The 16,430-nt window shown below is 42.8% G+C and overlaps 1 protein-coding gene across 11 annotated transcripts in view; it reads left to right on the top strand.

Annotated features, from left to right (window-relative positions):
- The window catches only part of LOC122933105 (protein 4.1-like), a 183,619-nt gene that overhangs the window by 121,513 nt on the left and 45,676 nt on the right, over positions 1-16,430 (top strand). For all 11 annotated transcript variants that reach the window (XM_044287877.1, XM_044287876.1, XM_044287879.1 and 8 more), the window contains exons 6-11: positions 5,651-5,726; positions 6,589-6,807; positions 7,184-7,271; positions 9,308-9,460; positions 9,760-9,857; positions 11,268-11,440. In XM_044287877.1, coding sequence (XP_044143812.1) covers positions 5,651-5,726; positions 6,589-6,807; positions 7,184-7,271; positions 9,308-9,460; positions 9,760-9,857; positions 11,268-11,440 — 807 coding nt within the window. The remainder of the gene's footprint in view (positions 1-5,650; positions 5,727-6,588; positions 6,808-7,183; positions 7,272-9,307; positions 9,461-9,759; positions 9,858-11,267; positions 11,441-16,430) is intronic.

Genomic DNA, 16,430 nt, shown 5'->3' with positions numbered 1-16,430 from the left:
GGAAAAAACGGACACGGATCACTGACACGGATGACAATCTTGTGTGCATCCGTGATTTTTCACGGACCCATTGACTTGAATGGGTCCGTGAACCGTTGGCCGTGAAAAAAATAGGACAGGTCATATTTTTTTCACGTCCAGGAAACACGGATCACGGATGCGGCTGCCAAACGGTGCATTTTCCGATTTTTCCACGGACCCATTGAAAGTCAATGGGTCCGTGAAAAAAAACGGAAAACGGCACAACGGCCACGGATGCACACAACGGTCGTGTGCATGAGGCCTAACTCAAAACCAGGAGTTGTTTGAAAACGGTCAAACTCAGTCTTTCCTTTTGGCCTTGGCAAAAACAAAATACAATAAAAAATCTGCCTAAGGCCTCATGCACACGACCGTAGTTTGGGTCCGCATCCGAGCCGCAGTTTTTGCGGCTTGGGTGCGGACCCATTCACTTCAATGGGTCCGCAAAAGATGCGGAAAGCACTCTGTGTGGTGTCCGCATCCTTTGCTCTGTTCCGTGACCCCGCAAAAAAAATATAGCATGTCCTATTCTTGTCCGTTTTGCGGACAAGAATAGGCATTTCTACCATGGGCCGCCCGTTCCGTAAATTGCGGAAGGCACACGGGCAGCTTCCGTTTTTTTGCGGATCTGCGGTTTTCAGACCGCAAAAAAAAAAGAAAACGGCACGGTCGTGTGCATGAGGCCTAAGGGCTACTTTCACACTAGCGTTTTGGCTTTCCGTTTATGAGATCCATTCAGGGCTCACAAGCTGTCCAAAACGGATCAGTTTTGCCCTAATGCATTCTAAATGGATAAGGATCCGCTCAGAATGCATCAGTTTGCCTCCTTTCAGTCTCCATTCCGCTTCGGAGGCGGACACCAAAACGCTGCTTGTAGCGTTTTGGTGTCCGTTGACGAAACGGATCCGTTCTGGCCCACAATATAAGTCAATAGGGAAGTATTTGTTTTCTATGACACAATCTGGCACAATAGAAAACGGATCTGTCTTGGCTGTGTTAAAGATAATACAAACGGATCAGTCCGTTCCGGACTGTTGTATTATCTGAACGGATCCATCTGTGCAATTCTATTACGGATCCGCACCAAACGCAAGTGTGAAAGTAGCCTAAGGGCTCATGCACACGACTTGCTTGTTTTGCGATCGACAAAACACAGATACCGACGGTGTGCATTTTGCATAATAGAACAGTCCTATCCTTGTCCGTAATACAGACAATAATAGAACATGTTCCATTTTTCTGCAGAACGGCCATTGGAAATGTAATGCACACAGAGTATATTCCTTTTTTTATGCTGACCCATTGAAGTGAATAGATCTGCTTTCGGGCCAGAAAAAAATTTTGTGTGCATGAGCCCGTAAGTCAATTTCAAGACATATTTAGGGTCCATTCACACGTCCGCAATTTCGTTCCACATTTTGCGGAACGGAATTGCGGACCTATTCATTCCTATTGGGCAGCACGATGTGCTGCCCGGACACGGAATTGCGGACCCGCACTTCCGGGTCCGCAATTCCGTTCCCGAAAAAATAGAACCAGTCCTATTCTTGTCCGCAATTGCGGACAAGAATAGGCATATTCTATAGTGCTGGCAATGTGCGGTCCGCAAAATGCGGAACGCACATTGCCGCTGTCCGTGTTTTGCGGATCTGCGTCTCCGTGGATCCGCAAAACACGTTGCGGGCGTGTGATGGAGCCTAATTCTGGGAATACACTCCACGTGATGGCTGCATTTCCCAGTCCGAGCACTGTTCCTGTGACTCAAACTCACAGCATCATAATGACTTGGTGCTGTGAGTTCCTGCCTCACTTGTGTATTGTACTCAAAGCATTATGAGAGTGAAGTACAGTAAACTCACGGTCAAGCAGGAGTAGGAAATAGAAATCACAAATACAGGTTTGTACTAGAGATACATTTTGGTATAAACTATCAATTAGCTTATAAGACATTTAGGATCATGCTGCTGTCTACATGCATATTATGGGGTTTAGCTCTGGTATAAAGGGTAAGCGGGCGCAGTACAGAGGCAAAATACAAGTTCTTATCCCCTTCTACCCCGTACCAGTTTTCGCTCTTCTGCCCAGGCCATTTTTTGCTAATTTGACATGTCACTTTATCTGGTAATAGCTTTGGAACACTTTTACTTATCCAAGCCATTCTGAGATTGTTCTCTTGGTACACATTGTACTTCATGATAGTCATAAATTTGAGTCAATATATTTCACCTTTATTTGTGAAAAAATCCCAAATTTACCCCAAAATTTTAAAAATTCCCAAATTTTCCCATTTCAATTTCTCTACTTTTTATAATAGATAGTGATATCTCATATAATAGTTATTACTTTACATTTCCCATATGTCCACTTCATGTTTGGATAATTTTGAAAATTACATTTTATTTTTTGACGTTTGAAAGCAAATCTTGAAATTTTTTGGAAAATTTCCAAAACCCACTTTTTAAGGACCAGTTCAGGTCTGAAGTCACCTTATGAGGCTTACATAATATAAATCATCCCAAAATGACCCCATTTTAGAAACTACACCCCTCAAGATATTCAAAACTGATTTAACAAACTTCGTTAACCCTTTAGGTGTTCCTCAAGAATTGATGGAAAACGGAGCTGAAACTTCAGAATTTCACTTTTTTGGCAGATTTTACATTTTAATTAATTTTTTCCAGTAGCAAAACAAGCATTAACAGCCAAACAAAACTCAATATTTAATACCCTGATTTCTTTTGGTTTATTATTATTTTATTTATTATTATTTTGTGTGCGTTTGCCTTATCAGACCCTTTTTTTGATCAAACAAGAATTCCTATTTAATGATGGTTATGAATATTTTTGTTTATATTTGTTACTTTCTATCACTTTGCTAGCATCAAAGCAGCGTAGGTTTATTTACTATCTGTCCTATTTTTTTCACGGACCCATTCAAGTCAATGGGTCCGTGAAAAATCACGGCTGCACACAAGATTGTCATCCGCGTCCGTGATCAGTGTCCGTTTTTTCCTATCATTTCAAAGGCAAACTTGACTTCATTTTTCATGTCCGTTGATCCTCAAAAAATCAAGGAAGACCCACGGAAGAAAAAAACTGACACTGATCACGGAACAACAGAAACCGTTTTTGAGGACCGCAAAAAAAAACACGTCCGTGTGCATGAGGCCTAATCCACTTACTTGCGCAGCCCGGCTTCTCTTCTGTAGTCTTCTTTGCTGTGCAGGAGGAAAAAGACCTGTGGTGACTTCGCTGTGCTCATCACATGATTCATCACCATGGGGTTAAGTCGTGGTATTTTTATAGAGCTGGGTGTTACAGACGTGGTGATACCTAATATGTATCTTTTTTTTTTTTTTTCACTTTAGCACAATAATAGAAGTTTTGAACCAAAAAATAATCATATTTTAGTCTCTCCATTGTCTGAGAGTGATAGCTTTTTTATATATATATTTTTTTTATGTATTTAACTTTAGCACAATAATAGCAGTTTTGAAACAAAAAAAAGGATGTTTTAAGCAGAATGCACTCGGCCGTGTTTCACGGCCGTGAGCAGTCCGTGATAACCAGTCCTGGATTCCTCGTATACATCACACGAGTGTATTACTGTAGTGCAGCGGCAGCATGAAGCGCACGGCGTCATAGCAACCAATGACTCCGTGCACTCCTGCTCTCAGCAGGAATCCAGGCCCGGTTACCACGGACCGAAAAGCCAAGTGCATTCGGCTTTAGTGTCTCCATGTTCTGAGAGCTATAGTTTTTTTTAATTTTGTGAGTGATTGTCTTAGTTAGGGGCTCATTTTTTGTGGGATGAGGTGACTGTTTTATTGATACCATTTTGTGGAACATACGCCTTTTTTGGTCCCTTTTTTTTTGTTTATCGGACAGGGTGGATCATGTGAAATATTTATAGAGCCTGTCATTATGGATGCTGCAATACCTAATATGTGTGGGTTTGTTGTGTTTTATTCTTTTTTTTTTGTATAAAATAAGGGGAAAGGGGCATTTTATTTTATTTTTGTACTTTATAAATTTTTTATCAAAAACACTTTTTTTAACTTTTTTTTCTTTACTTTATTTCTGATGTTCACTTTTGGGGGGTCTGATCCCCTCTGCAATGCATTACAATACATCTGTATCGTAATGCATTGCCTGTTCGTGTACTACAGTGAGTTGTACACTAACAGGTTGCCTAGGAGACCCACCCTGAGGCTGGATCTCCTCTGCACCCGTAGAAGACAGGTCCCGATGCTGTGCAAGGCATCGGGCAGCCTCTGCACGGCATCGGGCTTCCTTTACCCGACATAAACCCCTTCTATGGCGCGGACTGCAACATAGAAGGGGTTAATCCGCCGGCATCGGCTTTTACAGCAATGCCGGCAGATACAGCAAGGGCCCGGCTACCAGGCACTGCCAGGCCCCTGCAGTGATCGCGTGCGCACCGCTCCGGTGCCTGCCCGATCGCCATGACGTACTATTACATCAAATTGCGGGAACGCAGTGGCTTCCATGACTTAATAGTATGTCATGTGTTAGGAAGGGATTAACTCAAAACGTCAGTGTTTATTCACACTTGAGGCAATTACACAAAACAGCATTTAACTTTGCAGTCTTGGTGTTGAGTCACACACAATGGAAAGTTCATATAACACAAGTCACCTTGCTGGCAGTTCTGCCTCCTGTACACACAGCAGGCTTTAGGGGACCTGTTTCCCCAGCATGCGTCTCTCAACCCTCCAGCACGGCACAAAGCGTCAGATCCCAAAAACAGAGACCTGTCTTCTGAGCCCAGCTGCCTATTTAAGGACAGCCAGGTACTGCCAAAACCCGGACCGGCACTTTAAATCCGGCCCGGTATTTGACTTCATCTGGCTGGAAACCAGCCCAGCCGCACATGCTGGGAGGAAGATACCTGCCTTCCCAGACAAAACCTCTCAATGTGTCACAATTATACACAAATCACAATTTTGAAGGTAAAAAGAATCACTACAATTCATATGACAAGTGACTTGATTAGGCTGTAAAGGTGATTAGATTAGACAAAAAGTATTAAAAACACCGTCTTGTGGTTAGTTCCATTCGTTTATCTGAATTTTTTTTATTTTTTTTTGGCACCTTTTTGTTTGGATACAGAGCAGAAAGATGTTACTTTAAAGTCTCTGGTAAATTATTGCAATGTATTACATACATATAATTTGGAGCACTTATCTATCCCCCATTTGCCCGCCCTACTCTCCCTCCTCTGCACTTGCTCTTATTGGGCTCAACACACTGGAAAATGCTTGGACTTCCCACTTAGGCAATCACTGTTTGATGCTGGTCACTGATGTGGCCAGTGATTGGTTGAGCAGGCAGGCCAAGCCCTATCCATCATGTTGAGCCAGTGAAGATGAAGTGGAGAATAGCAGCGGCGGGGGATTGATTATTATTTTTTTATTATTATTATTATTTTGTGTGCGTTTGCCTTATCAGACCCTTTTTTTTATCAAACAAGAATTCCTATTTAATGATGGTTATGAATATTTTTGTTTATATTTGTTACTTTCTATCACTTTGCTAGCATCAAAGCAGCGTATGTTTATTTACTATCTGTTTTTTGTGTTTTCATTTATTTTTTATTTATTCACAGGGGCCCCATGGGATTTCACCTTCAATGTGAAATTTTATCCACCGGACCCTGCTCAGCTTACAGAAGACATAACTAGGTAATATTTACTGCCTCCTTTTTTCTTAATGTCGGACTGCACATGGTTTGAGGTGAGGAGCGGAGCAGCGGTCTACCTTGTACCTTTGCATTCAAAGGCTGCTAGACTGACAAACATCTAAGTGTTGTGTTTTAGTGACAAATGCCCTTTGTGGGAAACTCCTTATCACACTAGTGTCCTGCTTTTGTTAAAATTGGAGTCGTCATGGATTTTTCCGCAATATCAAGATGGACTGTAACAGACCACATTGACTCTTGATGACAATATTTTGACTGCTCACTGCTTCATTGAGATCCTAATGTAAGCCCCATAAGGCACTGCGGATAAAGCTTGATCTAAGATTTACGAGGTTAGCAAGAATTGTGGACAGATAGGAGGGAGTTTGACTTCAAGATCGGATGATACAGGGTTTGTTTCTGCTCTGTAACCTTGGAGACACTTAGATATGCCTAGGAAGGGTGGCTATGACATGGTAGGGTATTGAAAATAAAAATGAATAGCAAGGGTTTATTTTTTTTATGTAATATACTCTGGAGCAACAACCAAAAATAGTTGCAAGTGTGTTTTCTAAGAAAACACACATCCATCCCCCATTGACTTTCAGTGGTGTTCATGATGGATGCATGCGGTTGTATTATTGTAACGGAAGCATATTTGCAGATTCATGACTGATCCGCAAAAAACGCTTATGTGAAAGTAGCCTTATGTGCTCAACTCCGCAGTAGTGATTTGCATCTTATTTGTGAGTTTAAATTTCTTATACAGTCTTATATTATGATCTCTGTAGGTATGGGGCAGGAATTGTCTGTTTTAAGTGTCATACAAGTTGTAGTTGCTTACTGTGGTTCTTATGCTTTCACAGATATTTCCTGTGCCTCCAGCTACGTCAGGACATCCTCAGTGGCCGCCTGCCATGCTCCTTTGCCACTCTTGCCCTTTTGGGTTCGTACACTGTCCAGTCAGAAGTGGGAGATTATGATGAAGATCTTCATGGCACAGATTATGTGAGCGAGTTTAAACTGAGTCCCAATCAGACAAAGGATCTTGAGGCCAAAGTTGCAGAGCTACATAAGTCCTACAGGTAAACATGCATACCAATTGTCAGTCTAATTAGCTTTTTTTTTATCTTTATTACAAAATCATCAGCAAAATATGTCTCTGCCTTGCTCATCACTGAATGGTTTGTACTCATTGAATTATGACACAAGGTAGTAATCAATGATATTCATTTGTATTGCTTGGTATAGTATGCTAATAGAGGCATAAGCTAAAGGCCTGATATGGAATCAAGTCAGTCAACATTCAATACTGCATGCACTAAGCGGTAGATTGTAGTCTGGTGCTGAAGAACAGGTGAGGAGATTGACTGACTTAAAAGCTACTATTTGTGTCTTTGTAATATCACTAAGAGGAGGCCTTATATTTTTTTAGTAATTTCTATTATTTGTATTGATCAGGTCAATGACTCCAGCGCAAGCTGACTTGGAGTTTCTTGAAAATGCCAAAAAGCTGACCATGTATGGTGTGGATATTCACCAAGCCAAGGTGTGTTCATATGTTCAACTGTTTTTCTATTAGATATTCTAATTTAAAGAGTCACTAGCTTTTCAAAAAAACGTTTGTCGTAGAGCCATATCAAAAGTTTAGATCGGTGGGTGTGAGCGCTGAGATACCCACTGATCCCTAGAAAGACATAGAAGTGTGGCACCATCTCTCCTCACTGCACAAGACAAGCTGCATTGAAGTCTATTTTGTCCTCAGCTGCGAGGAGAGAGAGAACACTATGTGCGCACTCCTCTCCTTGTTCCAGGAACCTCAGCTCAGACCACCACCGATGTAAACTTTTGATAAGGATAATCTGTCCGCTCCAAACCCCCCCAACTAGAGTAAGTTATGTATAGTGTAATTGGTGCTTTGTCTGGTTATGTGTCAGTGTTTGGTCAGTGATTTCAGTCAGTTATTGTGAGCCAGAAACAGGTGTTGGTCAAAATAGAGAAGATGTCCAATATGTCTTCCCATTATACCATATCTTTTTGTAGGCTGCGCTCCTGGTTTTGGGTCACAATCCCTGATGGAGACCACTGACATGTGAACTAGGCCTTAGGCTACATGCACATAACCGTTCAGTTTTTTGTGGTCCGCAAAAAACGGAAGCCGCCCGTGTGCCTTCCACAATTAACGGAACGGTCCATTGTAGAAATGCCTATTCTTGTCCGCAAAACGGACAAGAATAGGACATGCTGTATTTTTTTTGCGGGGCCATGGAACGAAGCAACGGATGCGGACAGCACACTGAGTGCTGTCCATATCTTTTGCGGCCCCATTGAAGTGAATGGGTCCGCACCCGAGCCGCAAAAAATGCGGCTCAGATGCGGACCACAACAACGGTCGTGTGAATGAGGCCTAAGATGAGGCACCTCAAAGAGGTCTGTCTGTTAACCATTGCAGAGTGGCTACAAAAAGGGCCTCATGCTCTGAGGAACCCATCATCTCCAAGTGTTACTTGGACAGCCTATTGATTTCATTGGGAGCTATGTAATTTTAAATTTTCCCTTTGGTGGTGATGCAGAAGGAGTTTATAGGCGAAGCAATCCAAAGAATTCCCTCGTATGGGCCACGGCAGTCTGTATTTCTAGTGCTATATAGGATGCAGACACATAGGATACTGACATTTCTTTAAAGCCTCGACAAAGTGTCCATAGATGTGAAATGGGCGATGATAGATTCATATGTCTGTAACACTGAAAATGCAGACTGTACTGGTTCGTACCAGTGAATGCTGGGTATTTCTTCATCTGTCACTTTCAAACCTATTTAGCACTGAATGCCACCTGTGAACAGACAGTGTGGAACTACAGGTCTAGCTGTCCAAGGCTACTTTCACATAAGTGCTACAGCCTTCCGGCAGGCTCTTCCAATGTGGGATGCCTGGAATCGGCTGGACAAAAAGCGCTTTCTGTCCAACCAGCTCTTGGCATTTTTGCTGGGTTGCGGCCGGATTTCCATCGGACCCTATTATAGATAATGGGGCCAGCAGGCATTCCAGTAGCATCCGGGGGAGTTCATGCTTCGATGCTCTCCTTTGCCCTGCGCAAAAAGGGCATTTTCTGGAGTCCCTGTGATGTACCAGGCTGCCAGGCGGAGGCTTCTGTCCAGCAGTGAGCCTGGTGACCTCACCGGCACTGATGGCCGGTCTTTAGTGATGCCCTAGTTTGTAAAACGGCTAGGGCAGCGCTAAAGCCCGTCCATCAGAGCCGGTGACCTCACCGAACACACTGCTGTTATTGTAAATGAAAGAGCCCTTGCCCTGCACAATCTAGCTCAGGGTAAAGGAGATCATCAGACCATGACATGCTCCGATGCTAACATCAGGGGGCTGCCTGGGTGAAATTATGAGTATGTCCAGGTTCAGCTCTGAACCTGGACAACCCCTTTAAGCAACTTAGGATTCATGAGTAACACAAGGACTGCTTTTTATTTTGTTCTGTACCTGTCAAGCATGCAGCTGAAAATTTTAGTATGTGTCATTTCTGCATAACTGTGGTATATATTCTAAATTGTGTTATCTAATGTTTATCCAGGACTTGGAGGGAGTAGACATAAAACTTGGAGTCTGTTCTGGTGGTCTCATGGTCTTCAAAGATAACCTGAGGATCAACCGTTTCCCTTGGCCTAAAGTATTGAAAATCTCCTATAAAAGAAGCAGCTTTTTCATTAAGATTCGCCCTGGTGAGGTATGAAAATGCCGCTTGCTTGTTATGATTTATACTTGAGGCTAACTTTTTTGCTTCACATTTTCATGAAATAGCTGAGCAAAGAAAGAACTCTAAAGTTTATATATACAAAGTAAATTCCCTGTATTACTCAAGGCTGTTTTCAAACTGATGTCATGGTTTCCATTTGCATCGTTTACAGGAATCATGACAGAAATTACTGATTATTTTTGATGGAACTGTTGTAAGCCTTTATTTTTTATTTTTTATATGTCCACCAGGTTTGCCAAACTTACCCTAATTCGTTTTTCCTTTTGTAGCAGGAGCAATATGAAAGTACAATAGGATTTAAGTTACCAAGTTACCGAGCAGCAAAGAAACTTTGGAAAGTCTGTGTTGAACATCATACGTTTTTCAGGTAAGTTAGAATTTAAGTTGTAGTAAGGGGTGAACAGCCTGAGAACCTGAGGCCACATGCAGCCTGTGATGCCATTCTGTGGGGGTAGACCGTCATTAGTACACAGGCATTCTTGTTTGTGCCACAGTAGTTCAGAAAGAAACAACTGTCAAAGGTCATCTGCATCCTCCATATGTAGAAAATGGGGTGCTCAGTTCTTTCTTCCCTAGATAGCCCAAAATATCAGAGAGCAGATGGCGGTTAACACTTCTCACATGTATCTTTAATGTCAGAGGAAAGTGGAGCTGCACAGAAGCAGGTACCAGTAGGTGGAGCTGAGGTATGTGGCTGGCAGTAATGGAAGGGCACAGACTGGCACTTATGGTGACTGTTTTAGAGGCACAGTATGGTGGTGGTTCGGATAAGGGCACTGTCTGGCGGTCACTGTTTTGGGTAGTGGTTGTGCATGGCTGGCATTACTGAGAGGGCACTGTTAGGTGCTGTGTGAATTCTGTTTTAAGCAACTTAAAGGTGTTCTGCAGTTCTTTTAAACGGAACAGAGCTTAGCCCCGCCCAGGCCAGGGATAATAGTTGTGATGTCACTGGGCCTGTGGTAAACAGCGAGAAGGCTGCGGCGCTACTGCCATTGCTGCTACCTTCTCAAACAGCTGATCAGCAGGGGTTGCGGGTGTCGGACCCCCGCCGATCAGATGCTGATGATCTAGGCAGAACCCCTTTAAGAACAATCCTCACTAAACTGTTAATATGTTATGCCTATTGCAGGCCTTGAGGGCAGTCGATGAAAAATGTCCTCTTTGGTGGTCTCTGAATCTGTGTGTCAAAAAACACCTGTCTGCCCTTGCAACACAGTGGCCCAAATGGTGCAAATTGGATCAATTTTAGCTCATTTTGGCACAACTAGAGGCAGAATTCTGTCTTCAAGTAAGCCAGTCAATGGTTGGTATAGAGTCATAGAATGTGTCTATGCCTGCACCACATTTCTCATCCAGCCTGAGGCCCTGTGATAAATCGGGTGCATACTTTAAAGTGGTATACCCATTTATAGCATTTATGAAATATTGATGGTGTATTCTATGAATGTACCCAGAGAACATAGATACTTCTATATACCAAAATGGAGAGAGCACACACAGTCACTTCTCCCCCTCATCTCCTCCTCTGACATACTGAATAGGAGTTCAGGAGACTCCCATCTTCCCGATAGAAAAATCACACCCATTAGATATTTCTGACATTCCCTGTGGTTATGCCATACATGTTTCAGATGAAAGTACCTCTTTAGCCTTCTGTCGCAGCCTTAGGGAGAGGTGCTGACAATATGGCCTTCAGACCAGAAACCGTTTTGCACCCCCTGCTTTGTTCTTTTTTTACTATCCATTAAATATTAAACTTATATTCTTTGTTTTTTAGGTTAACATCTACAGAGACCATTCCTAAAAACAGGCTCCTGTCACTGGGATCCAAATTTCGTTACAGTGGGCGCACACAGGCCCAGACAAGGCATGCCAGTGCTCTCATTGACCGACCTGCTCCCCAGTTTGAGCGAACTGCTAGCAAAAGAGCCACACGCAGCCTAGATGGAGGTAACTTCACCCAAGTTTGGATTGATGAGAGCACAAGGCATTCATATTGGTTGTCTCTCATGTCCTACCTTTTGTTCCTGATCAACCACTGCAATATATCGTGTTTATTGTGCATTTGCTTTAAAATTGACTCTGATTTCAGAGATGTAATTAGCTGAACGGATTGTCCTTCCAACCCTCATGATCCGAAGACCCTACTTATTTTAGATGTCCTTTAGGATGCTTTTGACCAGTATGCACATACATTTTTCTCCTTCAGCACTTTATATTAAGTCACGCCTTACCTTTTTTTAGTTAACATTGGCTTATACAATAAAAGATAATGGGGGACATTTATCATGAAGGTAATATTGATTGAGGCTGAACAGGAGAACTATTCCCCAGATTTATTAAATATTGTGCACTGCTTGTTAAATTTGGTGCATCTTTGACTCTAACACTTTTGTCTAGAAATTTGGTATTTTTTATACTCCACCCCCTTCCTGGAGTGAGTTTGTAACCCCCCGTTTCTATCTATTTTGTAATATGTCCTCATTACTGTCTTTGCTATTTTCATTTAGATTTGTTTCTTTGACTCCTTGTAACCCTCATTAAGCAGGCCAGTTCTTACTGATCTGTATCGCACTGCACTAGATGTGAAGTATCACCTTGCCGTTTCATTTACAACACAATCTCGTCAGAGATTACACCATAAAATCATGTGTGATATTATGTAATATTGCACTGCAGAAAATTGTATGTGGGGGTGGAATTGTATAAGTTTTCAGTTATCACAAAGTAATCCAACATAGTTTATTAATTTTTTCTCAAGTGAATGTTATCCAATGTACACCTACAATTTCATAGGTATATATTGCATGCAAAATCATATAGTAATCTAACACTATCACATTAATGTGATTTATCAGCCCTGACGATAGTCACAAGACATTTTTCCATGTATGGCACCTAATATTAACAAAGCACACAATATGTGGAGACTGCAAAAAATTAATAATGAAGAAGTATTACATTAAAGGGGTTGTACATACTGATTTTTCAGCCCGCAGCCGACCTCCAAAAATAGGAGATTCATACTTACCTGCTCCTCGCCAATTTGATCCTCCGCTGTGTCTATGTTCCAGTCCGTGGCTTGTATTCTGCTGTTGCTGCTGCATGGGCATGTTCACATGCTCCACTGCTATTGATGACTGGCTTCAGCAGTGACATGCTGCTTCTGGCCATGTCACCGCTGAAGGCAATCATTGGCTGCAGCAATTCATATGACGATGCCCATGCAGAACCAGCAGAAAATAAGCCACAAACTGGAACGTGAACACAGTAAAGGAGCGGCATGGAGCAGATAAGTATGATTCTTCTGTTTACAGAGGCGGAATGCAGGCACTTACTAAAAAATTATTGCTATTCCTGGAGAACCCCTTTAAAGGTGATCTCTGGGCTTCTTATAAAAACTGCCTTTCTTCTAACCTGTGGAAGAAAAGACAGTTTGGTTAATATGTTCTAATTTCTTCAGTTTTTTTGGCCGGAGATAAAACTGTAGCGTGCTGCTGTTTTCTCTTTTGCTTGATCAGTGAAAATGACTGAACGGAAGACATCCTGATGCATCCTGAACGGATTACTCTCCATTCAGAATGCATGGGGATATACCTGTTCAGTTCTTTTCCGGCATTGAGCCCCTGTGATGGAACTCGGTGCCAGAAAAGAAAAACGCTAGTGTGAAAGTACCCTTACCCATCCTTTCTCTGCTGTGCCCGCCTCACTCACACAGGCTGCGGGCTCTTCTGCTCGGGTCCTGGTCGCATTTGTGCCCTTCTCTTCCTGTGTAGCTGCATAATAGTAAATGCAGCTGAACAGGAAAATAAGCGCACACATCTAGTCGGGACCCAGGCAAAAGAGTGGGGATGGGTGGCGTTGGCAAAGCGAGGGAAGATTAAAGTTGCATTTGTATCGGGCGAGAAAAAGCAGATTGTCAGGAAGGAAGCGTTCCTTCCCGACAGTTGGCTGCTCATTAAGAGGAGCTGAAGTGTAGTATCTGCGGCACCTTTAGTAGAACGTTCGTTCCCGATATTCAGGCCGTGTAAATCCAGTGTTAAGCGTTAACCAAACTGTCTTTCTTCAATAAAATATATCTGTATAGCTCCACCTGCTCACCACCAGAGCTGCAGCAGAAAAGACACTCCCCTTGAGATATCAGCTTGATATAAATCCAGCAGAGCAATGAATGGGGAGATCTCTGGATCCATGTGAGGTACAGGGCTGGTTCTGGCTATGTTAGAAAGAGGTTGTCATGTACTAGTCATGGGATAATCCCTTTAACTTGCGGGAGATCTTTTGTTATTTCAGACTTTTCTCCATAGGCTTCCCAGTATAAGGGCTCATTCAGACAACTGTTTTGCGGTCCACAAAACACGGATACCATCCAGCCCTATGATAGAAATGACTATTCTTGCAATTGTGGGCAAGAATAGGATATGCTCTATATTTTGCGGGGCCACGGAACGGAATTACGGATGCGGACAGCACATGGTGTGCGGTGCCCGCATATTTTGCAGCCCCATTGAAATGAATGGGTCCGTATCCGTTCCGCTAAATTACAGTCGTGTGAATAAGCCCTAACTCGATAAAACATCTTGAAAAACTGTGGAAATGCATGAAACATAAATGCTTCAACATGTAGGCAACAAAAAAATTGGCCCACATTTACTAATGTGATTGCAGCTAGACCTTGTTGTAAAGTGTGCCAGCCTAGTTTTTGAAAAATCCAGTGCACCAAGCTTGTCTAAGGGGAATAGAAACATAGAATGTGTCGGCAGATAAGAACCATTTAGCCCATCTAGTCTGCTCAATATGCTGAATACTATGAATAGCCCCTGGCCCTATCTTATATGAAGGGTGGCCTTATGCCTATCTTATGGCCATTTTGTTGTACAGGATAAGGGCTTGTTCACACGAACGTAAGGGCTCTGTGCCCGTGTTACAGGCTTCACACGGCGGTTCCGCAATACACAGGTCACCAGCCGTGTGCATTCCGCATCACGGGTGCGGACCCATTCATTTGGCACTATGACACAATCTGGCACAATAGAAAATGGATCCATCCTCCATTGACTTTCAATGGTGTTCAAGACAGATCGGTCTTGGCAATGTTAAAGATAATACAAAGATAATACATTTGAATGGGTCCGCGAATCTGGAGATGTTCTATCTTTTTGTGGAACGGACAGATCGCGGACCCCATTCAAGTGAATTGGTCTGCAATCCACATGTGGCTGCCCCACGGTCGGTGCTGGTGCATTGTGGACCGCAATTTGCAGTCCACAGCACGGGCACGGAGCCCTTACGTTCGTGTGAACAAGCCCTAAGGCTGCACAATGTCATGAAAAGATCACAGTGTGGGGTTGACTGCAATGGCACAGTCACAAAAAAAAATCCAACTTTGAAGGATTTTTGGTCACAAACCACACAATTCGATTTGGCCACAATTCAGGCAATCCTCAACGGCATCTAATCTAGCTATACATAAGCCAAGACACTGCACCACATAGCTTCCAGATAAATAGTTCACACAATGTAAGTCAATGGGGACGGATCCGTTTTCTATGACACAATCTGGCACAATAGAAAATGGATCCATCCTCCATTGACTTTCAATGGTGTTCAAGACAGATCGGTCTTGGCAATGTTAAAGATAATACAAACGGATCAGTTCAGAATGGATGCAGACGGTTGTATGTTCTGAACGGATCCATCTGTGCAGATCCATGACTGATCCACACCAAAACGAGAGTCTGAAAGTAGCTTAATATCAAAACTACGCGCTTAAATGCAGTTAAATCCCCCACCCACAATTAATGGTACCACCAGCAGCATAAATAATGCAGTTAGGCCTCTTTCACACGGGCGAGATTTCCGCGCGGGTGCAATGCGTGAGGTGAACGCATTGCACCCGCACTAAATCCGGACCCATTAATTTCTATGGGGCTGTGCAGATGAGCTGCGATTTTCATGCATCACTTTTGCGTTGCGTGAAAATCGCAGCATGCTCCTCTTTGTGCGTTTTCCACGCAACGCAGGCCCCATAGAAGTGAATGGGCTGCGTGAAAATTGCAAACATTCGCAAGCAAGTGCGGATGTGGTGCGATTTTCTCGCACGGTTGCTAGGAGACGATCGGGATGGGGACCCGATCATTATTATTTTCCCTTATAACATGGTTATAAGGGAAAATAATAGCATTCTTAATACAGAATGCATAGTACAATAGGGCTGGAGGGGGTAAAAAAATATATAAAAAATTATTTAACTCGCCTTAATCCACTTGTTCGCGCAGCTCAGCTTCTCTTCTGTCTTCATCTTTGCTGTGCAGTAGGAAAAGGACCTGTGGTGACGTCACTACACTCATGACATGGTCCGTCACATGATCCATCACCATGGTAAAAGATCATTGTGATGGACCATGTGATGAGCGCAGTGACTCCATCAAAGGTCCTATTCCTCAAAGAAGACAGAAGAGAAGCCAGGCTGCACGAACAAGTGGATTAAGGTGAGTTAAATTATTTTTTACCCCCTCCAGCCCTATTGTACTAAGCATTCTGTATTAAGAATGCTATTATTTTCCCTTATAACCATGTTATAAGGGAAAATAATAGTCTACACAACACCTAAACCAAACATGCCGATTTTTCTCACGCACGTGCAAAACTCATTACAAGGTTTTGCACTTGCGCGGAAAAATCACGCATTTTCCCGCGACGCACCCGCATCTTATCTGGGCCAAAAACATGACGCCCATGTGAAAGAGGCCTTAATTTTGCTTCATCTAGTACAATTGAAATCAAATTAATACACATGAAATGTCAGTTGATATTTTTGCCATGAATGAGGAGTTATGGAAACTGTCACTCCCTATTAATTCATGTGACAAAAATGATGGCCTCTTTGTCCCTTTCTTGCTGGTTCAGTTCCAGCAATGGATGTCATTTGACCCCTGTT

This window comes from Bufo gargarizans, chromosome 3 (genome assembly GCF_014858855.1).
Source record: "Bufo gargarizans isolate SCDJY-AF-19 chromosome 3, ASM1485885v1, whole genome shotgun sequence".
NCBI lineage: Eukaryota > Metazoa > Chordata > Amphibia > Anura > Bufonidae > Bufo > Bufo gargarizans.
The sequence above is the reverse complement of the archived record's forward strand: the minus strand, read 5'-3'. Positions and strand labels throughout refer to the sequence as shown.